We start from the raw sequence: 18,879 nt of genomic DNA, 5'->3' as shown, positions 1-18,879 counted from the left end.
ACTATAAGGGAAGGTAGGTACATAGTATATGGAATATTCCAACTGCATTTTACAATATTCTGTAAATCTAAGTCTGTTCTAAATTAAAATTTATTTTTAAAAGGAGAATCCAGGGCAACTAAATAAAGGCTCACTTAGGTAAGCAGCCAACTCGTGGTATAAGCTCAGATCATGAAAACAGGGTGGTGAGGAGTCCCAAGACCAGCACCATGCTCAGCAGGGAGTCCCTGAGATCCTCTCCCCTTTGCTTGTCCCTCCCCCTCGCTTCTCCTCCACACTCACACACACTCTCTCTTTCTTTCTCTAAAATAAAGAAATAAAATCTTTAAAAGGAGAAAAGAAAGAGAATGAAAGAGAGAAAGGAAAGAAAAGAAAGAGAAAGACGAAGAAAAGAAAAAAAAAAGAAAGAAAGAAAGACAAGAAAGAAGAAAAAAGAAAGAAAGAAAGAGAAAGAAAAAGACAAATACAGATCACAGACTGGGAGGGAATATTTGTACAGCATATACCTGATTAAGAACTTATGTACTGAATCTATTAAGACTCTTGAATCTCATGAATAGGGAAACATTTTTTATATACACAAAGATTTGAACAGACATTTCACCACAAGACATAGAGATGGGAAACAGGCACATGGAAAGGTGCTTCACTCATTGTTCAATAGAGATGTCAGTTATAGCTACAATTTTTTGCACACATCTTAGAATGGCTGAAATGTGAAAGAGAGACCACACCCATTGTTAGTGACTCTCTGGAAGGGCTGGGCACTCATTTGCTGCTGGTGAGACCCTACAGTGGATCAGCAGTTTCTTAGAAACCTACACCTGCCATAACAGCCCAAGGCTTCCCATTCCTAGGTATTCACCCCGGAGAAAGAAAGTACACTTCCTGAGTGGCTGATACTTTTCATTTTCTGGTGAAGTTCTGACATCTTACAAAACCTTCTGACTGGGGACACCAACACACACACATGCTTCCCCAGCCCTGATTCTTAGAGATCCCAAGAAGCCCAGCCCACTGTAAGCCTTTGAGATGCAAACTACCAATCCAGAGCCATAGGAGACAATATTCCTCTGCCTTAATCATCCCAGGCCTAGGGACCAGGCAACCAGGGAACACCCCTATAGCTTAGAACCCCCAGAGTTCTTCACACTAGCCAGTCCTAGGCCATTTGCCCTGCCCTGACTTGCCTTTCCATGAAAACACCAATGAAGTCAGTGACCCAGGCCCTGTCCTGGCTCCTGCTGCTTCTGCCTCCTGACCAACCCTGGTGCTTCCCCATGTAGCCCTGCGTGGCAGCCCCTTTCTCTAGGACTTTGAGTAATATAACTTTGTTTCCCTGAGCCTCTCCTGTGTCTCCTCTTATGGCCGCACCTAAGGGACCATCATATAAAAGGACACAGAATGCTTCCATCCAAAACCATTTGTATGGGATACGAATATTCAGAGCCACTTTATTTGAGCCACAGAAAACTGGGAACAGCACAAAGACTTATCAACATGTGACTGGATAAAGTGCGCGTTATCCACAATACAATGCTTCTCTACAATAAATAGGAATGAACTACTACACATGAAACAACAAGGATGAATCTCAAAATAATTTTGCTAAAAAGCTATGTCAAACAAGAGAGTCCATATTGCATAATTCCATTATGCAAAATTCTAGAAAATGCAAATTAAATAGAGTGACAAAAAAGAGAGCAGTGGTGGCTTTTTTTAGGTGAGTGTTGTATTACCATATACCTAAACTTACCTTTTCTTACTAGATCCCTCTTCTCCCTCAGCATCTTATTACTGACCATCCCCTAGGGGAACCCAGAAAACTTGTACTCCATCTCCAAAGGGATGGGAAAATCTGAACAACTATTTTTTTATGGCTCATGAGCTAGAATGGAACTTACAATTTTAAAGAACTATAAAAAACAAAGCAACAAACAAAAAGGTTATTAAACAGAGATCATATATAACCCTGCAAAGGCTAAAATATTTGCCCTTTAAAAGGTTTGCCAATCTCTGAGGCAGCATTGTTAATTTACACAAACTAACATGTTCCCTCTTACAACACTAAAATTCACTTTTAATGTAAGGATGATGGAAAGAGTTTAATTATTCTTATCTCCCCCCTCCAAATTTCCTGATATCACTGGCATGTTTTATAAAAGTCTATACATCCTACAAGCCAACAGATACCTTGGTTCTCATTTACTGCAGTCATGCTAAATAAACCCATCATTATCTTAGTTTCATATATGGGCACGTGTACCTAGTATGAGTGCAGTTTCTTCAGCTATGTGAAGATTCTGGTGGCTCTGCTCATTTCAAGGTGAGCAGAGCCCCCTTACAAAATGCTATCCTTCCCAGATATGCTTCAGGCTGTGGGTAGTCTGAGTTACATAAACAGCATGCCCACAACACAGATTCACTGAGGGCATGATCCATTTCTAGCCACTACTTAATTCAAAGGGAAAAATCAGGTTCCCACTATATGAGAAAACATGACTTTTGCAAAATTTACTGAGCCTTCAGTAAGTCTCTAATAAAATAATTAACTGAAACATGCCACCAGGTTCTTAATTTGGATTTGGATGCAATGTACTCATCAGAAATCTTACTCTTGAATTTTTCAAGACCATGTCAATCCCAGTGATTGAACCCCAAATCAAACTGGCTGGACCAACTATTTAACATTATTCAATAAGAACTATTGAATAATTGTTCTGAACTAATTGTTCAACAATGTTTCTGAAGGACATGCTCCAATAAGGCAAATAAGATGTATGAATTTGGGGAGGGATTATTACTGGCAGATGATATTGTATACCTAAGAGTCTTAGAAACTAAGAAGAGAAATTAGGAATGTGGCTAGATAGAAGATAAATGTGCAAAAACCAAAGCTATACATTAATTACTAATAATCACTTCAAAATAGCAATGAAAAATGCCCTGTTCACAATAGTTTCAAAAATAGTAATATGCCTAGGAATAAATGTTACAAGAAAAGTGAAAGGCATATAAAGTAAAATGCAAAAGTTTATTGATACATATAAAGTAAGATCTGAATAAATAAAGAGAAATACTACAATCCTAAATAGGAAAAGTTCCAAGCAAAATGATGTCATTCTCTCTCAATTTAATAAAAGCATTTTGTCATATAATCAGAACCCTATTGCTTTATTTTATTTAAAACTAGATAAAACAATTCACAATTTTGTGAAGGAGAGTCAAAAACAAGAATCACCAAAAAATTTAGAAAAACAGTGAGTATGAGCATTACCTTACGACATATTAAAACAGACTATAGAGCTACTACAATAAAAATATGATACTGGCACATGAGTAAATAAATAAATCGATGGAACAAAACTGAGAGTTCACAAATAGAGTTCAAAAGAGTAAATAAATCTGGAAATTTAAAATATGATAAAGATGCATTTCAACAGATAAAGAATGGTTTCTTCATTACATGATGTTGGATCCTTGTACCATATAAATTCTTCACTGTAAAAAATGTATTAACCCTGGAGGAATTAAAAATACTAAGACATAGTATGGAAAAAGTGTTTATATATCTCAGGCTTGGAAAGACCTAAACAAGGTGAAATCCAGAAATCACCAGGAAAAACGGTAACAAGTTTCGCCAACCAAAAATGAAAACTCTATATGACAGAAGATAAAGAATAGTCAAAAAATATTTGCAGTACATAAAAAGTGTTAATATTAGTAGTCCTACTACTCAAAAGACTTACACTCATTTCTCTAAAAAAGACAAATGGCCCTAGAAAAAGGACTAAAGAAGGTGAATACATAATTCCCAAAAGATGAAATCAAATGGCCAATTTATCTATGTAGAATATTTTTTTTCTTTCTTTCTTTCTTCTTTTTTTTTTTTTGTTTTTTTGTTTGTTTTTTTTTTTTTTGGTTAAAAGAGTTTTAGAAGTCTGACAACATTTGAAGCTGGAGAGGATATGGAAAAACTAGAGCTCTCATGTACTGTTGACCAAAGTGTCAGATTGTTCAATCTTTTGAAAGCAATTTGTTGAATTGGTTATAAGATAATATGGGTGTACCATTTGGCCCAACAACCCCTACTCCTAAGGATATGCAGCCTATACAGACAGAACAGCAAGACTGTTGAAATGTGAGAATGCAAACAAATTATTTAAAAATGTGTAGTATAGTCTTGCTTATAAAGGACACAGTGGGGAAAAATTAAAAATCTATCGGTATGGATGAGTTGAATGAACCATGGTGTATCCAAAGTAAAGAATTTTATGTAACTATTAAAAGAATGCAACAGGGGCACCTGGGTGTCTCAGTCAGTTAACTCTCTGCCTTGGGCTCAAGTCATGATCCCGGGGTCCTGAGATGTAGGCCTGCATTGGGATCCCTGCTCAGCAAGGAGACTGCTTCTATTTTTCCCTCTGCTGTCCCCTCCTTGTGCTCTCTCTCTCTCTCTCTGTCTCAAATGAATAAATTAAATCTTTTAAAAAAGGGATGCAACAGATTTTTATGGATTGACTGTAAAGATGTTCATAATTTATTAGTTAGTGAAGAAACCAAGGTAAAGAACAATAGGTACAATCCATTATAGATTTTATTTTAATAAAATAGGTGTGACAATTTACATTAAATATGCATATACATAAAATAATTTCAGAAAAATGGGAGAAATACCATACAAAATATCTAAGGGCAATTCTATAAGGCAATACGATTATTCCTATATGGGACAACTGGGTACTCAGCAGTTGACTATCTGCCTTTGGCTCAGGGCCTGATCACAGAGTCTCAGGATCGAGTCCAATATTGGACTCCCTGCACTGAACCTGTTTCTCCCTCTGCCTATGTCTCTGCCTCTCACTCTCTCTGTCTCTCATGAATAAATAAATAAATAAATAAATAAATAAATAAATAAATAAAAATAAATAAATAAAATCTTTAAAAAAAAAAAAAAAGGATTATTCCTGTATGGCAAAATCTATGACATTAGATCTCTTTTTAAAAAACTGAAATTTCAATTCTTAGTGTGTTTTTCAGTAGTTGCCAAAGGATAGTACTACAAAATGCACCCTAGAAATTATATACAATTATATCAATTGTATACAAATACATGTCAAAGAGGGCAGCTTTATACTTTGCTAATGCATGAATCAATGAATTGGCACAAAAGAATTCTTTCAACCAGGAAAAAAAATCTCCAAATGCAAATGTCAAATCTGGGGTTCAGGAGTGTAAATGTCAAATCTGGAGTTCAGTGGGAATCTTATTTTTTTCTAATGTCCAAAGCCAGATTATTCTTACTACACAAAGAAGAGGTAACTTACCTTTGGCAATGTCTTTCCCTCCTGGCAGTTGATGCCTCCAATGAAGACCATGTTGGGCATCACAGGTTTGGGATAGTCCAAAACAAAGTCAGCTCTTAACAACCAAATTGACGTATGGCTATAGAGATCATAAGGCGTGACAGCTGTTTGGAGAATCTCAGATGCAACTTCTAAAGGAGTTTTTAAAAAATAGTGGCAAAATAAATGTTCCTCCAGGTGGAAGATGTGATTCCTCACTCTCTCTCTGAAACTCATGGCATCTGACAACATGGAGAAAGGTCTAGGAACATAAGAAAGGGGACTGGGGCATTGTGTGCTTTCCTCAAAAAATGGCAAAATAATCCCCTGGTGAAGACCACAGATGGGAGTGAAAAATACTTGGCTACAATTAAGCCACACACATCAAAAGGATCCAGAAACACTGCATCAAAAGAACTCTCCTTTATGTATTCTACTAATTTTGGATCACTAAACAAATTCTTACAATGTAAAAAAAGGTGTTCAAGACTGTCTTTTAATGGACTTAAGACCAAAAAAAGTGAGCTTTGCTGCTGAGTTTTCCACTGAGAATAAGAGAAATTCTTGAACATCTGATTCAACTCCTCCAGATTGTAAGTTGTGGAATAAGTCTTCACCGTAAAATTGGAGGATTTTCCCAGTTGCCAACTCACCTCTGGTATGATTAAAACCAACTCATGCCCTCTTTGGATGAGTTGCTCCACAACCAAACGCATGGTAAACCAGTGGCTCCCATCCATGGGTACTACCAGCAGCTTGCCTGCCTCAGCAAAGCCAGATGTCAGCAGGAGACACACACACAACAGAGGAAAGCCAGTCAAAATTGTGGCAGCCATTGGAAACCTGCAGTCCAGGGCAATCCAGCTGCTTGGGTTCTGAGCTGGTGTAATAGAGGCAGTCCGTGGAAGAAGTACAGGCACAAAGCCCGCCCCAGCGGAGGGAGTGTATTTACACAGTCATGAAAAAAAAAAAAAACTACACTCATTGCCAGTGATGCCCTCCTAAGAACGATAATGAATGGGTAGCATTTGCTGACAAACATGCTTCTAAATTTTCCAGACAGCAGTACCATTTGATCTTTGCCTTGGACAAAGATCATGCACTGTATGGCATGTCGATGCTCTTTTGGAAACAGAATTATTAGGCAATGTTTTGAGGACTCAGAGTGATAAAAAGGAAAGTAAATATCAATTAAAGTGATTTTTTCCAATTTTTTCCAAGGAAAACTTGGGTTATCTTCAGGATACATAAGACAATTTTGCCCAGAAAGAGATTGGCATCCCAGTTTCCAAGGAGGACATGAAGTCACTTACCACTAGCGTCCTCATGGACATGGAACTGTATTCACAAGAGCCTCTAAAAAGCCTGGCATTGCCACCGGTTTTTCCACTTCCAAACCCTTGTGGGCTACAAAAGGTTAAGAGTGCCAAATCCTGCCTCCATGGACCATTCTAGGAATTGATAGATGGAATAGGACTGTCCTCTATATTCAGTCACTTTCCCTACACACATCACATGCAGTGGGGTGGTCACTTGCCTGAAGCTTGCCAGAAGCATCTGCTAGGCATCCTCTCTCTTTCCTTCCTCTGGGCTTCTGCATTCCTCTGTCTAGACCTCTCTGCTGAAGGCTGACCTAATTTGGCCTGCTACCCCACCTGCAGGAATCTTTGTATCTGTCTCCCAAACTCTACTGAGCACTGTTGACAGCCAGAGGGTATATCTTCTTCAGTAGTTGCACTTTCCTTCTACAGGACCCATCTATTGCCTCACACATGGAAAGCACACAAGGACTTTTTGTTCCACTGGACTGGATTGCACTGTGTGAGTGCAATTATGGGTGGCTTAGTGGTGCATGTCAGATAAGACCCTGAGAAACATTTACTGAGGGATTCTAAAGCCAACCTGGGGGCATATCTTTGTTAGGGGCCAACATGGCTTCTCTGAGTTGCCAAACTACTACTAGACAAATATAATATTTGCTTAGTCACCATTTATATCAGGGACTGATGGACTTTCAGATGAATGTCTAAAAAAACAAAAATGAAGGCACATGATCAATCTTTCTGGATGGCTTACTTCAGAATAGATATCAATAAGATATAAAATAGCAGAAAATCAATGAACCCCAACGCTGGTTCTTTGAGAAGATGAATTAACCTGATGAAGCTCTAGCCAAACTGATCAGAAAAAAAAAAAAGAGAAGAAAAAATTATCAATATCAGGAATGAGAGAGTTGGCATCACTACATATTCCACATATGTTAAAAGGATAATAAGAAAGAATACCAAGAACAAATTTATGTCAGTATATCTACAAGTTAGATGAAATGGACAAATTCCCCCAAAGATGCAAACTATTAGTTTAAACGGAGAAATATTACATAAATTGAGTAAAAATAATTTGTATATTTTAAGTTGAATTAACTTTGAATCCAAACGTTCCTACAAATAGAATTTCAAACTCAGATGGCTTCATTGAATACAAGGTACCAAACATTGGAGGAAGAAATAAATTATTATTCAGAATATATCCTGAAAAGAGAAATAATATATTCTAGAGAACAGAAGCAAAGAGAACTTCCTAATCTTTCTAGGAGGCCACTGAGTTTGTCTATGAGACCAGCATTGCCACATACTAAAACTAGATAAAGACATCAAAAAAAGAAAAATGTAAAGACCAGTACTCCTCATAAATATAAATCAAAAATTTGACACAAAATTAGCAAACCAAATTAAAATAATATAACTTATATAAAATATATTTTATCCAGGAATACAAAGTTGTTTTATCAATAGAAAATCAGTCAAGGCAATTCACCATATAAATATATCATGCCTATAGAAATGATTATATGGTTTTAGAAAAATATATATATACACACATATATATACCATGTATATGGTATATAAAGATATATAATAATAATATACAAAAAGTAGTGGGTCTTATCTCAGAAACACAAGGCTCTTTATCACTAGAAATCAATCAAGGTAATTCATCATATAAATAAATCATCCTTATGAAAAATGATTATATGGCTTATAATCATTTCCATAGGCATTGAAAAGGTATTTGACAAAAGCTAACATCCATTCCTGATAAAAATTGTCAGAAAACTAGGATCAGAAGAGAAAGTACTATACCTAATAAAGAGCATCTGTGGAAAAATCCATAACTAACAACGCACTTAACGATGAATGACTGAATGCTTACTCCTAATCACATACAAGTCAAGGATGACCATCCTACCACTTCTACTATTGTTCTGAAGATTCTAACCAGTGCAGTCAGTCAAGAAAATAAAAGGCCTCCCACTTTGGAAAGAAAACTCTAACTGCCTTCTCCACAGACAACATAATCATCTCTGTAGAAATTCCAAGGGAATCTACAAAATATCCTAGAACAAATAAGTTTAGCATTGTTGCAGGATACAAGATAAATACTCAATAATCAATCATATTTCAGGGGCATCTGGTGGCTCAGTTGGTTAAGCAATCAGCTCTTGATCTCAGCCCAAGTCCTGATCTCAGTGTCCTGGGATGGAGCCCCAAGTCAGGCTCTGTGCTCATCATGGGGAGTCTGCTTCAGGATGCTCTTTCTTCTTTCTGCCCCACGCTTCCCCCCTGATTGCTAATGTTCTCTATTTCTCTCTCTAAAATAATTAAATAAGTACACATTTATAAAAAAAACAATCAAGAGAGGGTCCAAGAAGACAGATGAGAAGGAGGCCTTAGTTTCATCTGCTCCCAGGAATTCAGCTAGAGAGTACTAAATCATCCTGAACTCCCACAAACTCAACCACGGATCTAAGAAAAGAATAGCTGCAACTCTACAAATAGAAAAGTGACCACTTTTTGCAAAATAGGAGGCTGGAGATGTGAATCTGGGGTGATATATCAGAAGATAAAACCCCCCCGGGGGGTGGGGTGAGGCAAGATGGCAGAAGAGTAGGGTTCCCATGTCACCTGTCCCCACCAACTTACCCAGATAACTTCAAATCATCCTGAAAACCTATGAATTCGGCCTGAGATTTAAAAGAGAGAATAGCTGGAACGCTACAGAGAGAAGAGGTTTTGCTTCTAACAAGGTAGGAAGGTGGTGGTGGGGGGGATAAAAAAAGAATCAAGTGGGGGAGGGCCTCCCCAAAAAGCCAGGCTAAGAGGGGCAGGGACAGCCTCAGGGCAGGAGAGCCCTGCCCCGGAGAAGCGGGAACTTTAAAAATCCGCACCGGATTCTTCCCCGACAGAAAGGTGCTTAGCAGGGAACCCGGGCAGAACCGCAGGAGGGGCATTGGGGCCTCCAGGTACCTGGGGTCACTAAAGAGGAGGGGCACCCTGGTTAGATTGCTGCACCACGCGGGCTGGCTCTGTAAAGGCCTGGAGTGCGCACCCGGTGGAGCCTCGGGAGCAGCTCAGGGGGTGGCTCCCTGTGGAAGGGGCCAGCCAGCCGGCAGTAGGATCCCAGCAGCACAGGGCCCGGAGCCCAGGGCACCGGGGGACACAGCCCTGGACCCTGCGCTGCCCTTGGCACAGGCAGAGGCAGGGAGGGCACAGGACAGTCAGGATGCTCCTGCTGCCGGATGGCCCCCGAGCTGTGCAGGTCAGCGCCCCCTGCCCCCTGGAGCATCCAGGCCCTTGTGGACTGGGAGACTGTGGGAGTCACTGCAGGAGCTGACTCCAGGGCTGGAGATCTGGCCGCCTCCAGTGGTGTTGTTCCTCCTGGTGTCACCCTGTGCCTGGGACAGAGTGGGCTGCCCGGGGACAGGGGCCTCATGGGGTAAACAGCTCCCCACTGAGCCGTGCACCTGGCAGGGGGCCGGGCAGCTCCCTCAGGTGCACACACCTGAGCTTCAGCACAGCAGGCCCCTCCCCCAGAAGACCAGTTGGAAGGACAGGGGAAGAGCAAGTTCTTGACTGAGAAGCACTGGAAAGTTCCAGGGAAGTCGAGGGAATTACAGTATATAGAACCAAAGGGTACCTCTCCTTTTTTTTTTTTTCTTTTTTTTCTTCCTTTTTCCAGTACAACTTGTTTTTAGCCACTGTGCACTGAGCAAAATGATGAGAAAGAAGAACTCACTACAAAAGTAAGAATCAGAAACAGTCCTCTCTGCCACAGAGTTACAGATTTTGGATTACAATTCAATGTCAGAAAGCCAATTCCAAAGCACAATTATAAAGCTACTGGTGGCTCTGGAAAAAAGCATAAAGGATTCAAGAGACTTCATGAGTGCGGAATGTAGATCTAATCAGGCCAAAATTAAAAATCAACTACATGAGATGCAATCCAAACTGGATGTCCTAATGACGAGGGTTAATGAGATAGAAGAAAGAGTGAGTGACATAGAAGACAAGTTGATGGCAAGGAAGGAAGCTGAGGAAAAAAGAGAAAAACAAAAGACCATGAGGAAAGGTTAAGGGAAATAAATGACAGCTTCAGAAGGAAAAATCTGTTTAAATTGGGGTTCCAGAGGGTGCAGAGAGGGACAGAGGACCAAAAAGCATATTTGAACAAATCATAGCTGAGAACTTCCCTAATTTGGGGAGGGAAGCAGACATTCAGATCCAGGAGATAGAGAGGTCCCCCCCTAAAATCAATAAGAACCGTTCAACAGCTTGACATTTAATAGTGAAACTTGCAAATTCCAAAGATAAAGAGAAGATCCTTAAAGCAGCAAGAGACAAGAAATCCCTAACTTACATGGGGAGAAATATTAGATTAACAGCAGACCTCTCCACAGAGACCTGGCAGGCCAAAAATGGCTGGCAGGATATATTCAGGGTCCTAGATGAGAAGAACATGCAGCCAAGAATACTCTATCCAGCAAGGCTCTCATTCAGAATAGGAGAGATAAAGAGCTTCCAAGATAGGCAGAAACTGAAAGAATATGTGACCACCAAACCAGCTCTGCAAGAAATATTAAGGGGACTCTGTAAAAGAAAGAGGAAGCCCAAAGAAATAACCCACAAAAACAGAGACTGAATAGGTATTATGATGACACTAAATTCATATCTTTCAATAGTAACTCTGAACGTGAATGGGCTTGATGATCCCATCAAAAGACACAGGGGTTCAGACTGGATAAAAAAGCAAGACCCATCTATTTGCTGTTTACAAGAGACTCATTTTAGATCTAAGGACACCTACAGCCTGAAAATGAAAGGTTAAAGAACCATTTACCATTCAAATTGTCCTCAAAGAAAGCAGGGGTAGCAATCCTCATATCAGATAAATTAAAGTTTATCCCAAAGACTGTAGTAAGAGATGAAGAGGGACACTATATCATACTTAAAGGATCTATCCAACAAGAGGACCTAACAATCATGAATATTTATGCCCCTAATGTGGGAGCTGCCAAGTATATCAATCAATTAATAACCAAAGTACGGACATACTTAGATAATAATACACTAACACTGGGAGACCTCAGCACTGCACTTTCTGCAAATGACAGATTTTCTAAGCACAACATCTCCAAAGAAACAAGAGCTTTAAATAATACACTGGACCAGATGGATTTCACAGATATTTACAGAACTTTACATCCAAACACAACTGAATACACATTCTTCTCAAGTGCACATGGAACTTTCTCCAGAATAGACCACATACTGGGTCACAAATCAGGTCTCAACCGATACCAAAAGATTGGGATTGTCCCCTGCATATTTTCAGACCACAATGCTTTGAAACTTGAACTCAATCACAAGAAGGAATTTGGAAGAAACTCAAACATGTGGAGGTTAAAGAGCATCCTGCTAAAAGATGAAAAGGTCAACCAGGAAATTAGAGAAGAGTTAAAAAGATTCATGGAAACTAATGAGAATGAAGATACAACCATTCAAAATCTTTGGGATACAGCAAAAGCAGTCCTAAGAGGGAAATACATTGCAATACAAGCATCCCTCAAAAAATTGGAAAAAACTCAAATACACAAGCTAACCTTGCACCTAAAGGAACTGGAGAAAGAACAGCAAATAAAACCTACACCAAGCAGAAGAAGAGAGTTAATAAAGATTCAAGCAGAACTCAATGAAATAGAGACCAGAAGAACTATAGAACAGATCAACAAAACCAGGAGTTGGTTCTTTGAAAGAATTACTAAGATAGATAAACTATTAGCCAGCCTTCTTAAAAACAAAAGCGAAAAGACTCTAATTAATAAAATCACAAATGAAAAAGGAGAGATCACAACCAATACCAAGGAAATACAATTTTAAAAACGTATTATGATCAGCTATATGCCAATAAATTAGGCAATCTAGAAAAAAAATGGACGCATTTCTGGAAAACCACAAACTACCAAAACTGGAACAGGAAGAAATATTTTCAATGTTTGCATATGTATGTATACACACACACACAACAGGATGATCAATGAAAGATTCAGGCATAAAAGCAGGTTAAAAACCTATGGCATTGTGGAATAGAAATACAAGCTCAAAGAGATAAAGGAGTGATGGTTGAATGTCAGAATGAGCAAACCGAACAAACACACCCACTCTTCAACCTGTCCTGGAGACAACCTGTTCAATCTGTAGACATCCCAGACTGTGAGGAAGCTCTTTCTTATAAAAACGACTCAACGGCTGCTCCCTGGTCCTGATTTATTTACTCTGACAGTACAGAATGGATTCTAATGGCATTCGGATCCCAACTTACTAGCTTCTAAAATTTCATATATCTGAAACACAACTCTTGAATTCCCTCCAGAAGCTCACCTTCTCTTCTAGGCTTTCCATGTGGTAATGATACTTCCATCTACTTAGTATTTCAGGTCACAAAGTGTACGAGGCATCACGCTCCCACAGCCCATCATTTACTATTCAGGGTTCAATCAGAGACATGAGGCCACCAAAGATTCATGTACTCAAGGATTTGGGGGTTTTTTTCGTTAAGATTTTATTTATTTATTCATGAGACACACACACACACACACACACACACACAGAGGCAGAGGGAGAATCAGGCTCCGTGCAGGATGCCCACTGTGGGACTCAATCCCAGGACCCCGAAATCACATCCTGAGCTGAAGGCCGACACTCAACTGCTGAGCCATCCAGGTGTCCTTAGTCAAGGACGTGTTACAGGGATTTGATCCAACACTATGTGGGAGCTGATTGCACAATTTCTAGAAACAGTGTGATGCTGGAGCTTAAGGACAGCAAGGTGTGTCTTCAGAAAGCATGGGTGGGTGTGAAGTGGGGGAGAGCAAGGACAAGCTGGGACCCACAAGGATGAGCTAAAACCCATGAGAAGGGACTAGACCCTGCAGTTGTGCTCAATGCCTCCAACCTTGATGATGTGAGTGTCCTGTAGGAGAAGCTGGTGCTCTTCCTCTCAGAGCTAAACACACATGTCCCAGGTGTGGGGAAAGCTGAAGGAGGAGCCAGCGAAGGGCAGAGCAGTTGAAGGTCCAAATGCTATTTCAGGCAAGTGAATTGAGCCTGCAGATAGGGGACGATGTGTCTGAGCCAACTAAATCATCTGTCCTGAGCATCTGCGTGTAAGAAAACACTAATGGCTGTGCTTCACTTCTACACTATCATTTCAAAAATGATATGATAAAAATACCTGAGACCTACCCTAATCAGAAACATCCAGATTGTTTGATCTTTTGAAAGCAACTTGTTGAATTAACTTAAAAGGTAACATGGGCATGCATTTGGCCAAACAACCCCTACTCCCAAGGACATTCAGCCTACAGAGAGAAGAGCAAGAATGTGGAAATGTGAGAATCTAAAGCAATTATTTAAGTAGATTTAGTGAAGTCTTGCTTATAAAGCACACAGTGGGATAAAGCTTTAAAAATCTATCACTATGGCTTAGTTGAAAGAACTATGGTGCATCCAAGTAAAGAATTTTATGCAACTATTATAAAGAATGTGACGGGGGCCTGGATCTCTGGGTCAGTTAATTTTATGCCTTGGGCTCAGGTCATAATCCCAGGGTCCTGGGATGTAGCCCTGCATTGGGCTTTCTGCTCAGCAAGGAGCCTGCTTCACCCTCTCCTTCTGCTGCCCTCTCCTGGTACTTATTCTCTCTCTCTCTCTCTCTCTCTCTCTCTCTCTCTCTCTCTGACTCAAGTAAATAAATAAAATCTGAAAAAAAAAAGGCCACAGATTTTTATGGATTGACTATAAAGATATTCATTATTTATTAGTAAATGAAAAAAGCAAGGTAAAGAACATTAAGTCCAATCCATTACTAGATTTTATTTTAATAAAACATGTGAGAGAATATACATTAGATATATGCATATAGAAAAAATAATTTCAGAAAAATGGGAGAACTACCATACGAAACTTCTAAGGGCCTTTTCCTCAAAGGATGGCATTAGTTATTTTAAAAAGTGAAATTTCAGTTTTAGTGTGTTTTTCAGTAGTTTCCAAAGGATAGTACTACAAAACCAGCCTAGAAATTATATACGATTATATCAATTGTGTACATATACGTATCAAACAGAGCAGCTTTATAATTTGCTACAGCACGAATCAATGAATTGGCACAAAAAGAATTCTTTCTACCAGGAAAAATTTCCAAATGTGGGAAATGTAAATGTCAAATCTGGAGTTTAGTAGGAATCTTTTTTTTCTTTTCCTTTTGTGTGTGTGTGTGTGTGTGTGTGTGTGTCCAAAACCAGGTTATTCTTACTAGGCAAAAAAGAGGTAACTTACCTTTGGCAATGGCTTTCCCTCCTGGCAGTTGATGCCTCCAATGAAGACCATGTTGGGCATCACAGGTTTGGGATAGTCAAAAACAAAGTCAGTTCTTAACAGCCAAATCGACATATGGCTATAGAGATCATAAGGTGTGACAGCCTTTTGGAGGATCTCAGATGCAACTTCCAAAGCAGTTTTTAAAAAATAGTGGCAAAATAAATGTTCCTCCAGGTGGAAGATGTGATTCCTCACTCTCTCTCTGAAACTCATGACATCTGACAATATGGAGAAAGGTCTAGGAACATAAGAAGGAGAACTGGGGCACTGTGTGGCTTCTTCAAGATAATGGCAATACAATCTCCTTGTGAAGCCCACGGATGGGAGTGAAAAATACTTGGCTACAATTAAGCCACACACATCAAAAGGATCCAGAAACACTGCATCAAAAGAACTCTCCTTTATGTATTCTACTAATTTTGGATCACTAAACAAATTCTTACAATGTAAAAAAAGGTGTTCAAGACTGTCTTTTAATGGACTTAAGACCAAAAAAAGTGAGCTTTGCTGCTGAGTTTTCCACTGAGAATAAGAGAAATTCTTGAACATCTGATTCAACTCCTCCAGATTGTAAGTTGTGGAATAAGTCTTCACCGTAAAATTGGAGGATTTTCCCAGTTGCCAACTCACCTCTGGTATGATTAAAACCAACTCATGCCCTCTTTGGATGAGTTGCTCCACAACCAAACGCATGGTAAACCAGTGGCTCCCATCCATGGGTACTACCAGCAGCTTGCCTGCCTCAGCAAAGCCAGATGTCAGCAGGAGACACACACACAACAGAGGAAAGCCGGTCAAAATTGTGGCAGCCATTGGAAAACTGCAGCCCAGGGCAATCCAGTTGCTTGGGTTCTGAGCTGGTGTAATAGAGTCAGTCCGTGGAAGAAGTATAGGCACAAAGCCCGCCCCAGCAGAGGGAGTGTATTTACACAGTCATGAAAAAAAAAAAAACTACACTCATTGCCAGTGATGCACTCCTAAGAACGATAATGAATGGGTAGCATTTGCTGACAAACATGCTTGTAAATTTTCCAGACAGCAGTACCATTTGATCTTTGCCTTGGACAAAGATCATGCACTGTATGGCATGTCGATGCTCTTTTGGAAACAGAATTATTAGGCAATGTTTTGAGGACTCAGAGTGATAAAAAGGAAAGTAAATATCAATTAAAGTGATTTTTTCCAATTTTTTCCAAGGAAAGCTTGGGTTATCTTCAGGATACATAAGACAATTTTGCCCAGAAAGAGATTGGCATCCCAGTTTCCAAGGAGGACATGAAGTCACTTACCACTAGTGTCCTCATGGACAATGGAACTGTATTCACAAGAGCCTCTAAAAAGCCTGGCATTGCCACCGGTTTTTCCACTTCCAAACCCTTTGTGGGCTACAAAAGGTTAAGAGTGCCAAATCCTGCCTCCATGGACCATTCTAGGAATTGATAGATGGAATAGGACTGTCCTCTATATTCAGTCATTTTCCCTACACACATCACATGCAGTGGGTGGTCACTTGCCTGAAGCTTGCCAGAAGCACTCTGCTAGGCATCCTCTCTCTTTCCTCTGGGCTCTGCATTCCTCTGTCTAGACCTCTCTGCTGAAGGCTGACCTAATTTGGCCTGCTACCCACCTGCAGGAATCTTTGTATCTGTCTCCCAAACTCTACTGAGCGCTTGTTGACGCCAGAGGGTATATCTTCTTCATATTTGCACTTTCCTTCTACAGGACCCATGCTATGCCTCACACATGGAAAGCACACAAAACTTTTTGTTCCACTGGACTGGATTGCACTGTGTGAGTGCAATTATGGGTGGCTTAAGTGGTGTATGTCAGATAAGACCCTGAGAAACATTTACTGAGGGATTCTAAAGCCAACCTGGGGGCATAATCTTTGTTAGGGGCCAACATGGCTTCTTCTGAGTTGCCCAAACTAATACTAGACAAATAATAATATTTGCTTAGTCACCATTTATATCAGGGACTGATGGACTTTCAGATGAATGTCTAAAAAACAAAAATGAAGGCACATGATCAATCTTTCTGGATGGCTTACTTCATAATAGATATCAATAAGATATAAAATAGCAGAAAATCAATGAACCCAAAAGCTGGTTCTTTGAGAAGATGAATTAACCTGATGAAGCTCTATCCAAACTGATCAGAAAAAAAAAAAGAGAAGAAAAAATTATCAATATCAGGAATAAGAGAGTTGGCATCACTACATATTCCACAGATGTTAAAAGGATAATAAGAAAGAATACCAAGAACAAATTTATGTCAGTATATCTACAAGTTAGATGAAATGGACAAATTCCCCAAAGATGCAAACTATTAGTTTAACGGAGAAATATTACATAAATTGAGTAAAAATAATTTGTATATTTTAAGTTGAATTAACTTTGAATCCAAACGTTCCTACAAATAGAATTTCAAACTCAGATGGCTTCATTGATACAAGGTACCAAACATTGGAGGAAGAAATAAATTATTATTCAGAATATATCCTGAAAAGAGAAATAATATATTCTAGAGAACAGAAGCAAAGAGAACTTCCTAATCTTTCTAGGAGGCCACTGAGTTTGTCTATGAGACCAGCATTGCCACATACTAAAACTAGATAAAGACATCAAAAAAAGAAAAATGTAAAGACCAGTACTCCTCATAAATATAAATCAAAAATTTGACACAAAATTTAGCAAACCAAATTAAATAATATAAACTTATATAAAATATATTTTATCCCAGGAATACAAAGTTGTTTTATCAATAGAAAATCAGTCAAGGCAATTCACCATATAAATATATCATGCCTATAGAAATGATTATATGGTTTAGAAAAATATATATATACACACATATATATACCATGTATATGGTATATAAAGATATATAATAATAATATACAAAAAGTAGTGGGTCTTATCTCAGAAACACAAGGCTCTTTTATCACTAGAAATCAATCAAGGTAATTCATCATATAAATAAATCATCCTTATGAAAATGATTACATGGCTTATAATCATTTCCATAGGCATTGAAAAGGTATTTGACAAAAGCTAACATCCATTCCTGATAAAAATTGTCAGAAAACTAGGATCAGAAGAGAAAGTACTATACCTAATAAAGAGCATCTGTGGAAAAACCCATAACTAACAACGCACTTAACGATGAATGACTGAATGCTTTACTCCTAATCACATACAAGTCAAGGATGACCATCCTACCACTTCTACTATTGTTCTGAAGATTCTAACCAGTGCAGTCAGTCAAGAAAAATAAAAGGCCTCCACTTTGGAAAGAAAACTCTAGCTGCCTTCTCCACAGACAACATAATCATCTCTGTAGAAATTCCAAGGGAATCTACAAAATATCCTAGAACAAATAAGTTTAGCATTGTTGCAGGATACAAGATAAATACTCAATAATCAATCATATTTCAGGGCATCTGGTGGCTCAGTTGGTTAAGCAATCAGCTCTTGATCTCAGCCCAAGTCCTGATCTCAGTGTCCTGGGATGGAGCCCCAAGTCAGGCTCTGTGCTCATCATGGGGAGTCTGCTTCAGGATGCTCTTTCTTCTTCTGCCCCCCTTCCCCCTCATTGCTCATGTTCTCTATTTCTCTCTCTAAAATAAATAAATAAATAAAAATTTTAAAAAACAATCAGGAGAGAGTCCAAGAAGACAGATGAGAAGGAGACCTTAGTTTCACTGCTCCCAGGAATTCAGCTAGAGAGTCCTAAATCATCCTGAACTCCTGCAAACTCAATCACGGATCTAAGAAAAGAATAGCTGCAACTCTACAAATAGAAAAGTGACCACTTTT

General features: G+C 39.1%; 2 protein-coding genes across 2 annotated transcripts; both read right to left on the bottom strand.

The window, feature by feature from the left end:
* Window positions 1–5,303: 5,303 nt before the first annotated feature.
* LOC119877513 (UDP-glucuronosyltransferase 1A9-like) lies at window positions 5,304–6,235 on the bottom strand. The gene is given in 2 exon segments (XM_038573031.1): window positions 5,304–5,656; window positions 5,659–6,235. Coding segments are annotated over 2 exon segments (876 nt in total). The 5' UTR covers window positions 6,182–6,235.
* An 8,760-nt stretch (window positions 6,236–14,995) lies between these two features.
* LOC119877525 (UDP-glucuronosyltransferase 1A9-like) lies at window positions 14,996–15,967 on the bottom strand. The gene has a single exon (XM_038573090.1). It carries the CDS (start codon window positions 15,872–15,874, stop codon window positions 14,996–14,998), a length of 879 nt encoding a protein of 292 aa, XP_038429018.1. The 5' UTR covers window positions 15,875–15,967.
* Between the last annotated feature and the right edge of the window lie 2,912 nt (window positions 15,968–18,879).

This window comes from Canis lupus, chromosome 25, assembly GCF_011100685.1.
Source record: "Canis lupus familiaris isolate Mischka breed German Shepherd chromosome 25, alternate assembly UU_Cfam_GSD_1.0, whole genome shotgun sequence".
Classification (NCBI taxonomy): domain Eukaryota; kingdom Metazoa; phylum Chordata; class Mammalia; order Carnivora; family Canidae; genus Canis; species Canis lupus.
The sequence above is the reverse complement of the archived record's forward strand: the minus strand, read 5'-3'. Positions and strand labels throughout refer to the sequence as shown.

Coding starts and splice junctions, on each gene's coding strand:
- LOC119877525 (XM_038573090.1), bottom strand. CDS start 15,874: ATGGCTGCCACAATTTTGACCGGCTTTCCTCTGTTGTGTGTGTGTCTC.